The 16,276-nt window shown below is 47.7% G+C and overlaps 4 protein-coding genes across 4 annotated transcripts; 2 read left to right on the forward strand and 2 right to left on the reverse strand.

The window, feature by feature from the left end:
* Positions 1–450: 450 nt before the first annotated feature.
* F5147DRAFT_567519 (uncharacterized protein) lies at positions 451–1,811 on the forward strand (the record flags this gene model as incomplete). The annotated part of the gene is made up of 5 exons (XM_041430860.1): positions 451–605; positions 930–1,070; positions 1,122–1,223; positions 1,371–1,508; positions 1,568–1,811. 5 exons carry the CDS (start codon positions 451–453, stop codon positions 1,809–1,811), a joined length of 780 nt encoding a protein of 259 aa, XP_041298213.1.
* Positions 1,812–3,341: 1,530 nt separating this feature from the next.
* F5147DRAFT_672325 (glycoside hydrolase family 47 protein) lies at positions 3,342–6,137 on the forward strand. Its single transcript, XM_041435668.1, has 16 exons — positions 3,342–3,601; positions 3,653–3,755; positions 3,821–3,838; positions 3,896–3,969; positions 4,022–4,154; positions 4,206–4,265; positions 4,318–4,341; positions 4,405–4,430; positions 4,482–4,548; positions 4,604–4,675; positions 4,725–4,856; positions 4,909–5,017; positions 5,066–5,150; positions 5,199–5,543; positions 5,594–5,637; positions 5,691–6,137. Exons 1-16 carry the CDS (start codon positions 3,447–3,449, stop codon positions 5,849–5,851), a joined length of 1,608 nt encoding a protein of 535 aa, XP_041298214.1. The 5' UTR covers positions 3,342–3,446; the 3' UTR covers positions 5,852–6,137.
* A 605-nt stretch (positions 6,138–6,742) lies between these two features.
* On the reverse strand, positions 6,743–10,300 carry F5147DRAFT_672330 (uncharacterized protein). Its single transcript, XM_041435669.1, has 8 exons — positions 10,205–10,300; positions 9,993–10,157; positions 9,633–9,937; positions 9,371–9,575; positions 8,318–9,209; positions 8,138–8,265; positions 7,899–8,086; positions 6,743–7,847 (listed from the first exon to the last, which is right to left on the reverse strand). Coding segments are annotated over exons 1-8 (2,625 nt in total). The 5' UTR covers positions 10,207–10,300; the 3' UTR covers positions 6,743–7,107.
* An 851-nt stretch (positions 10,301–11,151) lies between these two features.
* Positions 11,152–14,364, reverse strand: F5147DRAFT_743043 (Vps16, C-terminal region-domain-containing protein; the record flags this gene model as incomplete). The annotated part of the gene is made up of 14 exons (XM_041439574.1): positions 11,152–11,224; positions 11,274–11,531; positions 11,580–11,755; positions 11,815–11,895; positions 11,947–12,161; positions 12,212–12,320; positions 12,376–12,664; positions 12,716–12,815; positions 12,890–13,096; positions 13,150–13,244; positions 13,295–13,685; positions 13,739–13,994; positions 14,051–14,163; positions 14,214–14,364. The coding sequence occupies 14 exons, from the start codon at positions 14,362–14,364 to the stop codon at positions 11,152–11,154; spliced, it is 2,514 nt and encodes an 837-aa protein (XP_041298216.1).
* Positions 14,365–16,276: the final 1,912 nt, after the last annotated feature.

A 16,276-nucleotide genomic window follows, 5' to 3' on the forward strand; every position in this document is an offset into this window, starting at 1 on the left:
GCCTACACCGATGGAGCCACGTCCGCTCTGAGAAGTACATATACTGAGGATCTCGTGGAGCAAGAACCTGCAGAGATGCATGTGGAGCACGAACCTGTAGTGACTGTTGATCATCAAATACACGTCGAATCCGAAATCACTACATCTGCCGAGCTCTCAGCCCAACTTGAACATATGGCTTCCGTCCACTCTCCCCCCACCTTCGTTACCCCACCCCCTTGCGCGTCGCCATCATCACTCACACACCTATTCAGGTCACTTTCCCCACTGTCCTCGCTGGGGGAGTCTCCGCCGGCATTGCAAGAGGAAATCAATGCTGGGAGCGAGGAGAGGCGAGAGCAAACTCGGATGGAGTTGCGCAGAGCAGAGAGCCTCGATTCAGATGAAGACTTTGGCGTGTACCAGTGCAGAGCACGCTCAGCGTCCTCGGTATCGGTACTGCAGAGGAAGATGCTGTTGAGATTGCTGCAGTCTGGTGAGTTAGGAAGCGGACCAGGCGCATCCATCGAAGAGCTCTCTGTGCTCGCAAAGAAGGATCCGCGCAAGATCATGATCTCCGAGCTCAAACTCAAGCGTAAGCTCGAGTCATTAGAGTCAGCGATCCAGTCGCGGCCACCAAAAAAGAAAACTAGGTTCCATGCAGATATGAATGCCACGTCATTCAGTACAGATGACGCGACTTCTTCCTATACCTATCTAGCCCATCAACTCCAATATCAAGATGCAGGACATCCAGTGCCCCGTGGTGCCATGACAATCAGCGAGCCAGCGCAGACCTCCGTGACTACCTCAGAGATGACAGAGCCGGAGCTAGTTGCAAATACCAGTAAGCCCTGGGAGGATTCAATTTCACGCGGGAAACGGGTGCGGCCTCTAAGCTGGAAGGCGAGCCAAATCACTGCCGAGAAGAACGTCCAGCGGCCCGAGAGAAACGGGAAACCCAAGTCACGGCAACCGCAAAAGAGAAAGTCCAAGTCACTGGCTGTTCAGGAAGAAGTCCAGATGTGTCAATGGCCTGCAAAGAGCGAACAGGATGGGTCGTTTCAGCGGCAGTTCGTACAGTGTGATAAGTCAGTACTTTTTGATTATTTCATCCTATGGTCATCCCATAGTTCGTGCAGCTGCGACTTGTGGTATCACTTTGGCTGCGCTGGTTTTTCTGAAGGAGATCCTCGCTTGGAGGAGCCAGATTCCGTCTTCATCTGTCCGCCATGCTGGTACGCGTTCAACAAATTTGTGCCTCCTGCATTAAATTAATCAAGTGGAACTATTTAGCGTCTCAAGTAGGTGTTCATGCCATCCACTGGCAGCTGCCTAATATGATCAACCATGATCGATTTTCTAGGTGCAAAATGTCACGCCCTGCGCAGACGCACAAAAACATGTGCCCGTCCAAATTGTTCATTCACCAAACTCGGTACAGACTCGGAGGAGTTTGTCATCGAGCGCCTAGTCGGGCGAAAAACCATCGGGGAAGCCAGGCACCTGTTTTTGGTAAAATGGGAGGGGTGTGTTCTCTTCTTTATGACGACTTACTGGCTTCGCGGCTTGATACTTGTGTCTCCAGATATCCGATTGCGCAAGCTAGCTGGATCCCCGACGGAAACATAAGCGGTGTCTCGCGAGTCTTTGATCGCTTTGTGGCAGATGCGACGACTGAGGGTATCAATCTCAATCTAAAAGGCGTTGTTCTGTTGGAGGAGGCGAGAGATGGGGGGGTGGAATATTTAGACTCTGAAGTGCAGTGCTTCATCTTTCTCTGTATGCATTTGACGAAGATTGAAACACAACCAGTGCTAGTGATCACGTGATTATTTCCGTAGGTACAAACACCTACTATAGCCTTTATATGTTGTACTATATACACCCCAATATGGTGTTTGCTCGTCTGGTGAACAAGCTGTTGAGAAAAAACTGAGCAAGGTGAAAGTCAGCAGGCCGAACCCTCTGACCAAGCTTCCGAAATCAAATAAACTGAGCGATACGTTCGGCAAGCACATACAGCGGAGCTTGAAATCAGCGCTGTGGCAATCTTTCAAAGTCTCTTCAGACTAGTCGGTACTACTTATCGGCCCCGACTCGTCGCTGAAACGCGTTCATGCTACTATGGGAGATTCCCCGCCCGCCATAACGTCTCCCGAAGCACTTGTTATCGTCGACGGCGATGACCAACTCTTTCCGGCAACAATTGCACTGCATGTACATTGCACTTGACGCGAAATGACGACTGTTGTTCAAATTCCATATTATGGGTGGCATGGGAGTTTGGCTTGAGAATTAAAAAGGTCCATATACAATATGCGTCACGTCTGTGTTCGTGTACTACTAGTACTGCTACGCGTACTAGTTCGGCATACTACGCGGCCTCTGAAAATCAGGATTTTGAATTTGTCTCGCAGCACCGTCACTAGTGCACTCGTGGCGCTAGTTACCTAGATTGAAGCTGTCAAGCCCCTTGAATTCTCCTTTCACATCACTCAAGCAGAGTCAGGCTGGAGAATCAATTCGAAAATAATTACACCTTCAAGTTGAAGGAGCATGAAGTCGAGAGGTGATTTCAGTACTCGCGGTGGGTCTTTACCATCATTGGGAAGGATCCTAATCCTTATTGCTCGTACCACTGAGTCCTGCTAGCCAAAATCATCAATTTCGCTTTCATTTTGCTGATCAATGATCAATCGCCCACGTTACCAGCTAGCAGCCGCCAATACAAGAATGACCCATTGAATTACGGGATATTACACAATGTTCCGACACTCTCCAGTCGTTATGCTTCCGTAAAAGCTCTACATAATCGGCTGAAGAAAATAGCTATTTTTACAAGTGAGCCTCGGCTTTCAAGTTGTATTTGAAGGCTTTGTGACGCGTCCCTGGAGCGTGGGTGGTGGAGGCTGCATTGTATGTGGATATACATGCGGCCGGTCCATCATGATGCAAATGTATAAAAATATTGGCATGAGGTGGGTGAGTTTTAGCGCCTACCGGATTATCGCATTTTAACAACCGTGTTGCAGGGAAATATCATACTGTTTCAAGCTCAAGTTTCAACTTAGTGCTGAGTGTGCTTTTGCAAGAATCAAGATTGGCTAACTTAGGTATCTGCAAAAAATTTTTGCAACGTATTAGTATGTACTGTCAGAATTCATCAGCCCACATACCGGAGAATTGTGACGGATGATTGATCATCACCGGTCCAGGCTGAACAACTCGGTTGCCGACTGCCAACTGGTGATGAGGTCCAGGGATGTCGGTGCGAACTCTCGAAGTCCGTGCGCTCTTACTATATTGCCTTATATGCACTGGCAGAATCATGAACTTCACCGTGCGACTCGCGAATAGTAACGGTGATGAAAGCGGCGTATGGCATCAAGGCTATAAATTTTATATTGTTCAACTAATGTTCTACTATTTTTTCATCCTTCCCCATCCTGACCGCCTGTCCAGTGATGACGTCTTTCAGACGCTGGTTCCTGGCAGTTCTCGCGGCATCTGTTGTCAAGGCCGAGCCAGTTCAGAAATCAGACTTGCAACTTCCGCCTAGTGCTTCCATCCACCAAGCTACAGTCAAGGAGCTTTTCGTCACGAGCTACAAGGCTTACCAGTACGATACAGTAGTCTTTCTTTCTATCTGCACTCACCATATCGCATGCAGGGAGTACGCCTGGGGGTATGATGATCTGTTGCCCGTTTCAGAGTCATACTTTGATGGACGCAATGGATGGGGCGCTTCCATTGCCGACGCTATGGGCACCATGGTAAGTAATGAGCCTCGTCTAGAGGTCAAGTTACTGAGCTGTCGTTGCGTGTGCACGTAATGTAGTGGATCATGGGGTTGACGGTATGTTTCCACATGCGAGACGTGAATCAACATCAACTCATTCCAAAACGTATCCAGGATTGGTTTGAACAAGCTGTCAATCACACTGCTAACACCGACTTTACCATTTCGCACACTTCCGATACCGTCAGGTAACTTGATGCCCTATCTTCGCTTTTAAGCTATCTTGCTGATTAAGGGCAGTCTTTTTGAAACCACCATTCGTTATGTTGCAGGTTTTATAAGTGCGTATGAGCTTAGCGGGGGAATATATCCAGTTCTGGTTGAAAAGGCCCAGGACCTCGCCGATCAAATGGCCTATGCCTGGGTCAGGGAGGTAATCGTCATAGTATTTGCATGTGCGTAATTGTATCTGATTCTTTCATAGAATCAGTCCATTCCGTATGGTTTTATAAACTTTTCGAACCTCCTACCCACTATCGCCACTGTGAGCAGTTTACCGACACCTAAATCTCGATGATACTTATCTTCAATTGTAGTCAAACATTGCCGAGGCTGGAAGTGTGAGTCTACATCATGTACATCATGTATACTGCAGAACAAGTTGTGACATTTGTCCTGCGTAGCTTACCCTGGAGTGGAACCGCCTCAGGTGTGTGTGTCATTTTGCTTGTCCAGCTCCTTGAATGAACTGGATGTTAAGTCTATATACTGGCAATTCCACGTACCAAACACTGGCTGAGAAATCTGTGCAGTATATGATTAACATGGTAAGCAGGATTATCAACTTTGATGTTGGCTCTTACCTGATGTGTTACTTTTCAGCCGACCCCCCTCCCCGGTATGCCTGCTCAAGGCATTGACCCATTGACCAGTGATCCTGTTGGTGGGTATGTGGTAAGTGCTGATGTTTGTGGTATATGCATCTCCGAATTTACCTTTGTAGACTTGGGGAGGAGGTTCTGACTCTTACTTCGAGTATCTCATCAAATATGCTCGCCTTACAAATACCGACGACAACTCGTACGCTGATGCGTGGTTGACCGCTGCTGATACTTCCGTGAAGACGCTCCTAAGAGTATGCAGACCTCTTCATCTCGATAAACTCACATTTTGATTCTTCGCATTAGTCGTCAACTGTTGATGACTGGTTGTACCTCGCTGATTACGACAACGACCAAGTTATTCGTCACGTGGGGTCCCACCTGGCTTGCTTCTACGGAGGGAACTGGATTCTAGGTATCTTCTCCTCTTCTCCCTGTGGCCTGAGCTTGATGTAAACCCAAGGCGGCAAGCTCACCAATAATGAAACACTGGTTTCTATCGGTCTTCGACTCACCGATGCCTGCTGGAACACATACGCGAGCACTGCGTACGTCCCCCACCATCATCTATCACTGTGCTGATTCCTTGTTTCCAGCACTGGGATTGGCCCTGAAGGTTTCGCATACATCTCTAGCGACGGAAACTACACTGGCAACACTCCTCCTAGTCAAGAGCAACTTGATTTCTATTATGCGCATGGCTTCTATATCACCGCTCCCGACTACATTCTTCGTCCTGAAGTCCTTGAGTCGAACTTCTATGCTTGGCGTGCGACTGGTGATCCCAAGTACTTCAACAATGCAGTTAGTGCTACTGTCAGCTTCAAGAAGTATCTGCCTACAACTGTTGCATACACTGGTATCTATGACGTTGACAACGTGCTTTCCCAAAAAGTCGATGACATGGAAAGTTTCTGGTTCGCCGAGGTCCTCAAGTACCTGTGAGTATTGCTGCATGTGAAAATCTTGGGCTCTTCATAAAAATGCATAGGTATTTGACCTTTGACGACCCCAGTCACATCTCGCTTGATGAATGTAAGCACTTCCTACATAACCCATTAGCCTAGGCGACTAATGCCTTTCACTAGATGTCTTCAACACAGAGTGCCACGTTTTCAAGGCGCCGCCTGCCAAATCCCATTATGGCTCAGGTTCTGAGCCTCAACCCGTGTCATCGCAGCCATTCTCCCCGCTGAGTGCACCCCTACCAGCTGTTTCCCCGATTCTTGCGCTCCTACGCTCATTATAAACCTTAATTCGTGGGCGCTATCAATAATTCCGCGTTTAGAGCTAAACTGTTTGGCTTCTGGAGTTCAGCTCCAAGATCAAGTTATATCACTGTCCTTTTGATTTGGATAAGTCGTCTTTCGTTTATCGCGTCTTTCGTTTATTGTGTCTTTCGTTTATTGATGATGCTATCATCCTCTCTTTTGGACTTCGGCTCTTACTCAAGATATATCACTGTCATTTTGATTTGCATAGTTGTCTTTCGTATATACATGGCGCGATAGAATAATCATGGATTTACTGAATGGTGATGGATTCCCTCATGGCCACGGAGCAGCTGTGAGACGGGTGACGGTAGAAGCACGCGGCAATCGTACGCATAAGATGACCCATCGATACCGGTAAAAATATTATGTACTGTCCTTCACAACTGAGTACTGAGTCGTCACCCCGACAGGTTGTCAGGACACGTAGTAGCGCCAAACGAACGTTTTAAGTAAGGCTTCTTTATCGCGTAAGGGTGCAGTGACTGCAAGCACGAATTGAAAGTCGACTTGAGTACAAGAGATGTCTGGTTGCAGAATTAGATGAGTCTGACGTGGACTCGGTGAGTACGAGACGCACAGTGCTCGTTGCAGCAGGCTCACTGTGCTCAGAATTAATGGTTATTTGTATGGCGGGCGTTTACGACGATGGGGGTGCGTGGAGGAAATAACCCTGGATAAGCGCCCTACATCAGTTGGTTTAATGTTGTCATGACTCGATATGAGTCCTCACCACCAACAAGAATCAACCTTCAACGTATGTTCTTCGTCAGCTTGAACATGCTACTGACCATCAATCTTTCTGTGTGGGTCAACGCGACATGTCAGGGGTACTCGATGTAATACAAAATGTGTATCTCTCGTGAGAGGGGCGCAGTGCCGACGCAGACAACGCAGTAGCAACCGGTGCCAACGAGGACAATGCGAGGGCAGTTTCCTGGGCTTGGTCTTCATACTACTCAAGTACTGAATTGCAACATGACGATCGTAAGCGTATAACAAGATTATGTACTGGGACAAGGGGTATTCAGGATAGATGAAACTGACGGTAATTGACATGATTGAATGAAACATCAGATATAACGACGTGAATATTAACCGTATGACCAGCGTGAAATGCAATGTACAGCATAAGAAGCTGAATGGAAGATGGATACCGCATTTGACAAGACGTAGGGAAGAAGGCGAGCCAAAAAGAAACAAGAAAACAACCTCAGTTACTCCACAACATCTCTCAGAACTTTGCAAGGTCGACAGGGGGACCCGTCACCTCCACATTCCCGTGCTCATCCATTTTCGCGTTTTGGGTGGTCGCCTTGACGCCCGACTCCTTATTCGTCTGTACCTCCTCACGGCCCAAACTGAGCGAATCATCGGGAATCCATACGATGCGCTGTGGGAGGCACGCAGCTGGTTGCGCAAATCCATAATCCTCTGCACCGTCTGGCCCGCGCGCAAAGAATACATCGTCATAGTCACTGCGCGGAGCTTGTTCGGCCCCTGACTCAGAGGACGAGGCGCGAGGTTTGTCAGTGGGCGAAGGTCCCTCCTCGATCTCTTCAACGGTCTCCTTGCGGTTTGAGCCCGACGCGCCATCGACATCATGTTTGAATGTCTGGTGCGCGTGGCTGAGTGGAAGAGCCTCGGTAAGCGGACCAAAGGAGCTGTTGATGATGGCCTGGTAGCCGACGGTAAGAGCGATCAACACAATCATGAGCACGCCCTCTGGAAGCGCGCCTCGCTTCCCGTCCGGAGCCTCCACGAGGAAGAACAAGGCACAGAGACAGATCTGCTGGACATACATCCCAACGAATACGTGCTGAATCGCCTTCGGGAAGAACAAACCTCCTGTGTCAGCCGAGGGCGGCTGCGTGTACTGGTAAAGGAAGAGGTACTTGTAGAGGAGATAGAAAAGGAAAAATGTAAAGCATGCAAGGCCATTGATCACAGGAGAGATGATCGAGTAAGCAAACGCTGAGATAAACTGTTAATACGCTTGGTGTGAACTGCCACAAACAGACGTACTGATGACGACAAGCAGAGTGATAGTCGGGAATAATGTTCCCCAAGCAACAGTTGTCGGCGCATACTTGATATTATAAACAGAGCGTGGAGTGCTGCCAAGGATAAACAGCTTGACGTAGTAAATGATGAGCCCAACAGCACTCAAAAATCCGCCAGCTACACCAGATAAACCCTGAAGAAGAATGTATCTGAATATCTTAATGAGCAACTGTCTAGGCAAGCTCACAAGAGTGACTTACGTCAGGAAGAAAGTCGACGCTTGAGGCAAATATTGAGCCAGTAGACCAGCTATCGAACTGGGGTTTGCAAGTATTGATGGGAGAGCCGCAAAGATGCCCGAACTCAAAGTGACGATCAAGAACGAGTGCTAGATACCGTGAGCAAAACTGCTCACCGTTTATAAACAATGAAATACTCACGATTACTTGGAAAATGAAGTACCGAGTCATCAAGCTCAATTCGAGACCTGTGCGCGTCGGAATACCCTCGAAACGTCCAAGAAGACGAAGGACAATTGGCAAGAGCATCATGAGGACGGCGAGTAATACGGGGGGTAGAATACCCTGTATGATTCCAATAACAGGGCTTGGCAGCTTGCATAACCAAGCGAGCCACGATTCGCGAACGCAAAGGCCTTCAATGTTGGAGATGATACCGACAAAGGCAACGGGAATGGCCCAGAAAATGATTAGAGCTGCAGTGGCGCTATAGCTAATTACCATTCGAATGCGCTTTTCATATGGATTAAGCCCAAGGTTACCCCAGATCACATCAGGTGGAGATACTTCGAGGTACCGGTCGGCCATGCAGTATGGTTCATGGTGAGTCAATGCGTTAACTGCAAGGTGAGCGGCGATCTGTTGGTTGAAAGTGACAAATGCGGAATTGAGAAGCGGATAAGTCTGTTTGGCGCGGTCATTTTTGTCCACCTTTCCATCTTCTTCTGGTAACGAAAGGCCTTGATCGGCGAGAGTTTGGCGACCTTGAGTCAACAATCCCGTAGTAGCAGCGATCTCTTGCCTGCACCAATCAATCGTGTCGACCTCTTTGCCGATGAAAGGGAGTGAGAAAGGCATAAAACCGGCTGGAAGACGATGCGAAGGCCGCTTATCCCGAGGAACCAGACGCTCTGCCAAAGCCACATTACGCTCAGGATCCGCTGAAGGGGATGAATCGCCAGCGCCGTTGGCCTTCTTTAATGCCTTTCGTCGAAGTTTAGCGGCCGTTGAAAGCAGTGATGTCTCTGCAGACTCTAGTTTTCCGCAAGCAGCCAGGCGACGATCGTGGATAGAGGGAAGCTCCTTCAGATCCCTAAGAAGTTCAAAGGTCAAACACAGCTGTCGTATGCAAGGCAAGACGAATAGAAGTAAAAGAATGACCGGAGTCACTGGGCAGGCGCAATACTCGTGAGAAGTTACATAGACAGGCAGGTACGAGAAACGATAAAAACCGATAAAAGTAGAGGTACACACCGATTGAGCCACACCTTTTTCACACCACCAGGAAGGTGGGAATACAACTGGTGAAGCGCGGGCTCAGAAAGATATTTCGTAGGAATACCGGTTACAAGAATCGTGTTTGCTTGCACAGAGCTGGAATGAGCAGGATTGATGAGGTGCAACTGCCGAACTGTGGTGAAGTGTTGCATTTCCCGCCTGATATTCCAGTAAATCCAAACTAGTAGTGAAGACGGTCAAATTTAGAGGTCTCGTAAAACCTGTTGAGCAAGCTCACAGGTAAAGAGGTATGCAAGGATAATGTGAGCGGCAAATCTATCATTGTTTGATTTAGAAATGTTGCCAAGGATGAAGCGATCCAGTCCTGTGCTGTTGGGGGTAGAATTGTTGACAGAGGTGACTGGCATCAGGACGGCCCAAGAAATAAACCAGATAGGTAGAAGGACGCGAATCATCATCCGCAAGAACCGAACAAAAAGGTAGGCGTCTGGTCCGTTGACTTGTTGAACATCACGATAGTCTGTCTTGAATAGGGCAATAGGCCAAGTTAAAAATCCAGCATCGAAAGGTTTGACACGGTCCCTGGATGAACAGAACGTGAGCCGTCTAGGATGAGGTACTATATTTGAACGCATACTTTTCAACCGGAGCTAGTGTGCGTCGCTCATAAACTTGTTTGAAGTAAGGACGTAGTATCGTGAACAGGCCAATCTCAATTCCAAAGACTGCAGCATTGAATACAAGGGCAGTGATGAAAGTGGCTGTTGTAGCAGACTTCGCAGTCTGCTGGTCCACGCCCGACCTAAGAAAGTCAGCCACAGGCAATAGACGAGTAAATGAAACACATACATGGCGATAGACAAGAATGAAGTAAGGGGAAGAAAGAAAAGGAGAGCGATAAACTTAAGCCGAACTTAAGATGCACGTTTACCTGCTAGCAATCCGGGAAACCTTGTTTGCCGAACTCCTGACAGCTCCTCAATATTACCTCATAAATTATGTAATCACTGATTTGATTACGTTCTCATATAACGTAAGGACAGTTGCCAGCCACTCAAAGGCCAAGGCTACTCTCAGCGCGAATGCTTCTCTCCGTATCCAGATATCTTGTAAGTATTTGCCAACCAACAATTGTATTGTATTCTCTAAAGCAATCTCTATTGGCAGTGATTGTTATTTTCCATGACAGATGGTTCTAGTCTAGGCACAAGATCATGTCATGGTCCCATAAGTTTAGACTTTCCCGTTCCACTCCGACCCTTGTAAATTCGATTGGCCCCGGTTCACATCTTGCCGACGAGGACACGGCACAATCATCATCCCGGATCTTGCATAGATATTTCAACGAGCAACTCACTCTCAGGCGGATGCTATCATGGTGCCCTACCGCCATGATACAGTTGTATTTAAATTGACAACCACCTTGGCCCGGGGTTCAAGCATTGCAAGTCAAGTCAGACCTCTTAAGATAACCGCAGGCCAAGGAGAATCTGCAGTACAAATTCGCCTAATCCACGGACAAGAGATTTCAATGGTCTGCTCTTAAGTCCGTGGCCAACCAGATAAACACATTGAGCAACAACTTTTGTGCGACTCTGGCTCTTTGAGGCGAGCGAGGGGGCGCAATGACTCTGATCAAGTTCTAGTCAGTTCTTGGGGAAAGAAAAACTATTTCATGGTACTCGAAGCACGTGCCATGGTAAAACAAATCCAGCTAATGAGTACGGCATAGAAGTGATACCTAGTGCCGGACATTCCCTTACAATACACAGCATGTCCTGAACTAAGTAGAAGGTTCACTTCATCGATGCCATGAGCTGGTCTAACTCTCTGGCAATAAGGGAATTAGGACACGACTTCCTAAGTTGTCTTCAACCACCATAAGCCACAAACAGCAAATAATAGTCAAAATACTCACTCCATCCCTTTCTTATCTCCACGTTCCTTGCACTCCCTGCCTGCCGCACGCCAGTCTTCGCACAGCACATAAAGTCCCACGCGTTTTGGGCCATCGCATCGCATTACGTATGACGCTGCTTCCTTCAGGTGACCAGCTTCGACAAGATGTTTTACGAATGCCTCGTAGCCAATAGGACTCCGTCTTGAACGCGCAAACGCGTCTAGTGCATCGAAATCCCGCATAGCTGTGAGCGCGTGCAACTTGAGATACCAAAATCTGAAAAGCATAAGTTCAAAAGCCCTGGACACCACACAGTTGACAGACCGTTTGTCTGGAACTTTGAACTCGCTTTTGACGCGGTCAGCTTTCTTGCTCATGCCGTTCGAGATACACGTGCGTATCGTCTCAGAGACGCTTTGTCCAAAAAACTTGACTTTGCCATCTGAGTCCTTCTCATATTGCTGCTGAAGCGCAAGCAGGCGGACACTTTCATTCATCATCTACAGAATAAAGCTCAATATTGAGTGGAAACAGTCGCAGTACAAATAATCAGGCTTACCTTGGCTTCAAATGGACGGTCTTTGTCCTCTGAAAAGAATTTCTCTGCTGCATTCACGGCTGTCATCACCGCATGAGGATCCTGAGTAACGGTTAAATCGCAGATAACTGAAGAAGGAAACTTCGCACGTACAGTCATCTGGGCTGCCTCGTCTAGTGCCAGGATTGCACTCTCCACTCTCCTATCATCACTGTAGTAAAAATCTCTTAGCATTTCTCGGTTCTGTTCCCGAGCGTATACTTGAAGGAGCTTGCTTGCAGGTGCAAGCTGATCTCCGCCATCCTCAATCAACTTGAAAAAAGAGCCTAGAGGAAGGCGCTTGTGAAGATGTAGTAATACATGGTACACTTGACAATCGTCTCAGATATTAAAGTTCCAGATGCAGGGCACTACTCACCGAGATCGGTGTCACCACTATCGACCGCTTTTACCAGAGCCAGTTTGTCTTCTTTCATGGTTAATAGTAATGGAACCTGATCGGAGGCCCTAGTTTCGTGGTCTAACAGCTGAAGGAAGAATATCTCAGTATAAGGGAGTGAGAACAGAAAAAAACATCTTTACCTTAGTGGCCAATCCTGTCCTCCCAACCTCCCATGCTCGCCGGGAAATATCTGCATAGCTGACCTCGCCGCCACCGAGCTTCTCAAACTTGTCTACTATAAGTCTGCACACTTCATCATCTTCACCGTCAACAGCAGAAGACTTGGACCGTGCAATCTTTACACTCGCCCAGTGCTTGAGAACAACATCAGGTTTAAGAGACAGGAAGGAAGAGACACGGATAGCAAGAAGGTGCAGGTTTCGGGATGTTAAGCGGTTTATGAGGTGCGTCGGGGATACATATTGATACCTGTGGGAATCAAATTTCGATCACATTGAGCCTTACAGATATCAAACTTACTCCGAATACGTCAGAGGGATTCCAATTTCGTAGAAGCGGACAGCATTCAGTACTTTCAATGCTTGGCCCATGGCTATAAAGTCGGTGGGATTGTAAAGGTCTAGGAATCCCCATCCAAATTTTGCGGCCTATCTCTTCAATTAGTAACTGAAGGGCCAATTTAAAGCATAATACTTGCACTAAGCAACTTTCTTTGCCAATAAGGATCCCATTCATGACCAGCAGCATCAATACATTCGTTCACAGCCGCAGCAAGGTCTGATCGAATACTTCGTATGTTCTCATCTGCTTTTGGTGATCGTTGTACAAAACTTTCCCAAGCTGCGAACAGGATGGCAGATGATGATGTTGAGCCTGGACGAAATATTGATACCGAAGACACTTATAAAACATGTCAAGGTTCGCTTGCTAAACGTACTACCAAACAAGCTTACCAGGCACTTTCTGGATGAAGTCGCAAACGTCCTGCCCTATGACACGGGCACCATCGGTCTCTGTGACGACAAAGGTAGCACCAAAATACTGATAGCTATTGATATCATATCAGCCATTGATGTGGACGAGAGAGAAAGTCCAAACCGCAGCGTTTCTCCCGCTAGGTTATCTCGTGAAGGCAGAATAAGTGATGCGAGATCATTCCAAGTAACCAAAACTGCGTCGTTACCGCACCATTCCACTTGATTGACCGGTCCTTCGGCACCCACGGTTGCTGTGTCGAGAACGACCAGTTCACGTTGGAAGTCCGTTGAAACGACCCAAAGAAGACCAGAGAAAGTTAACAACGCAAGGAATTTACCATTAGGCGAAGGAGAGACGTGCAAGAATGGTCCACGGGCTACACGTTGATCCGCACTTTCCAGGTTATCCACGGTAAGGATAGTGGCATCCACTGAAAGTAGCACCTCCACATGTCTCGATATCGATTGATCCGGGGGTATAACAGCCCACGAGTGAGGCGGTTCGGATATCCCTGCCAGAAATTGATACATGCTATGCAGACAATATGGATGATGATGAACATACCAGGGTTTGCAAGCGCCAATGGCCTCCCGCCTTCCCAGTCTTTCACCTCTAGGAGAGTCAAAGAGCCTGTTAGGGCAACTAGTCCATTCTCATGTATTCTGGCGTCGATTATACCCAACTCCGCTGCCTCGTTTCCCAACGAAAACTGCTGGTAGTCGCCTTGCAGGTCGTACAAACGATACACGCCCTCCTCATTCAAAACTACAAGTCGCTCATCAAAGGTCCATCCGAACCGCACTATTCGGCCTTGATCCCACTGTCAAATGCGAGTTAGCTAGCCGTTGAACTCTTGACTTGATGCAGAATATCCACACTGAATAGTAGTAAGCCCTCTCCGGCTGGCGAGTATACCTGTATTTGAGATTTCGTAAATGCAGGTCCTCCGCGACCCAGTGCAACCAGCTTCGAGGTGTCTCTCATAAGTGCTAGGGCACCTCTCATCCTGCCATTCTGGATAATTGAATGAAGCACATACCTATCGGCCCACCATTCTTGCACCCAGCAATCAAGTAGTCAGCGATGTTTGGGAGCTTTCCAGGTAGCGTGTACAGTTGCTGACGTCTGTAAAACACGACGCCACTTGAGACTGCTTCCCATGTTGCTGAAGGGTGTTGTACGGTGTCCATCCTTGAATCTGGACTTCAAATCACGAAAGTTCTTCAAGGTAACAGTCGAACCAGGATCTGGCAACAACGACGAACTCGATCGAGGTGAACTGTTCAGACGTAAAATGTTGTGCGACCACGCAAACGGAGAGCACGACTTTCAGGAATAGTACTACTTATGTAATTCCATTGTCCTCATCGTTACTACTGCCAGTACTAGTGCAGCTCCGAGTCGGGGAACGTCCGATCTTCATTCTGTGACCTGACGGGTCTAGCTAGAAGACTAGCTATAAAACACTAAGCCGGACTTGGAATCGACGCGAAGTTACCAACGGCACTTTCCCAACCGAAGGTCGGACGAGGCACCTCAATTGCTGAGCCGATCGCGGGGAACCGTGTCCACATTAATATTCTCAGACTGCTTGTACAGCTGGTGATTTGAGACTGTGAGTACTAGCTAGTAGCCTAGGGGACACACTGGCATCAAACCCCATCCGTTTCATGATATTATGTTTTCGCCTCTCTTTGACAGGTAGATACCCTATCATTCTCCTCAACTACCACACGTAACTCGAGAGTGAATACTATGTTACATGCTCGTCAGGACAGCTGTTTCGAGAATTTCAGTATTGCCTAAGGCTGTAAGTGACATCCAGCCACATGTCTCCATTTTGTGTCTCACCTAGGCACCTAGTAGTCCAGTGTGCACCTCAAAATAGGGGCCCCGGCTGCAAATACATCTTCGTCGAGCCGTTGGTATCCGGGCCAGGCATCGTTCCGATTTGCTCGTCCATGCCTACGTAGAATGTATTGGACTTTGCGTCCTTTTTGTCCCCTCAATGGGAGTTTCATTCACATTGAGGAGGTATGCATTAATCCGGAACGCCACGACGCGAATGGCTCAATATCATATTCAGAATTGTTTGCGCCCTAGCATTCCAAATCGGATTTACCACCTTCACCACCACTGGGTGAACGACCTCCACAATGCATCATCAATTTCCTCAAACATGTTGACTGCTAGTCAAAAATCGACTCGGGACCAATAAGACGAGATTATTACAGGCCAGTGGCAACGTTCAATTGAAATTGGTGAGAATTAGGTGGTTATGACAAGGCCTTCCTCCAGAACAATAGCAGGGTATAAACCACTCTCAGAGAAGGATTTCGCGACTTCCGGCGAACGCAAAGTTCCTCCTACTCAAGAGGGCGAGGCGGTATCGATTGGCATAATGACTTATTTTCCAAGTTGATACACTGGAATGACGATCAGTAGCCTTCACAGGGTTGCGTCAGCTTTGATGTGCATGGAATCGTCTTGTGCGGTATCGGTAAGCGTCCTGAAAACTTTGACATTCATTTCTAGACCGGACCGCTCGGATTTATGATTTAGCTGAGGAAATGACTCCGTCCTATCGAATGTCTCCTTCGTGCCTTGCCAGCCCACCTCTCCCCTTCTGGCTTGGATTAAAATCACAAAAAAGGATTTCACTTCAATCATTGCACCCACTTCCAATCGTTCCTGGGGTGATACCGGGCTCTGACGAAGATCGAGAACTACTCGACGAACTAGAATTGAGCTAGAACAATATAGTTGAATTTGTTACTTTTAGACAAATTGGACGAACAGTCGACCATTTACGCCTTCATGATTCCAACTTAGGACTCGTCCCTTCGCGTCATCATCAGTGACATGCGCCCCATGCGCCCGTATCTCCATCATTATGACAGAGTTTCGACCCCTACCTAGCGTGACCGGGGGAAAATATGAATGCAACCCTGGACGAAACTCCACACACTGGTGCGCACGAGACGCAAGCAGTTAATTTGCATTACGATATTGCTGCAAATTTTTGATGAAACCATAAGATGATGCTATGCATCAAAGTTCAGCCAATTTCTGCGGTGAAAGGGACGGTGACCGACCAATTAG

The sequence above is a fragment of the Suillus discolor genome (genome assembly GCF_016758755.1).
Source record: "Suillus discolor strain FC423 chromosome Unknown F5147scaffold_5, whole genome shotgun sequence".
Lineage (NCBI taxonomy): Eukaryota > Fungi > Basidiomycota > Agaricomycetes > Boletales > Suillaceae > Suillus > Suillus discolor.

What these genes read in the sequence shown, in the direction of transcription:
- F5147DRAFT_672325 (XM_041435668.1), top strand. Translation starts at nt 3,447, where the DNA reads ATGACGTCTTTCAGACGCTGGTTCCTGGCAGTTCTCGCGGCATCTGTT. An exon ending in CCGTGAAGACGCTCCTAAGA is followed by an intron (nt 4,857 to 4,908) that starts GTATGCAGACCT and finishes TCTTCGCATTAG; the next exon opens with TCGTCAACTGTTGATGACTG. An exon ending in GCCGAGGTCCTCAAGTACCT is followed by an intron (nt 5,544 to 5,593) that starts GTGAGTATTGCT and finishes AAAAATGCATAG; the next exon opens with GTATTTGACCTTTGACGACC.
- F5147DRAFT_672330 (XM_041435669.1), bottom strand. An exon ending in ACACTAGCTCCGGTTGAAAA is followed by an intron (nt 9,938 to 9,992) that starts GTATGCGTTCAA and finishes CTGTTCATCCAG; the next exon opens with GGACCGTGTCAAACCTTTCG. An exon ending in ACTTCATTTTCCAAGTAATC is followed by an intron (nt 8,266 to 8,317) that starts GTGAGTATTTCA and finishes CACGGTATCTAG; the next exon opens with CACTCGTTCTTGATCGTCAC.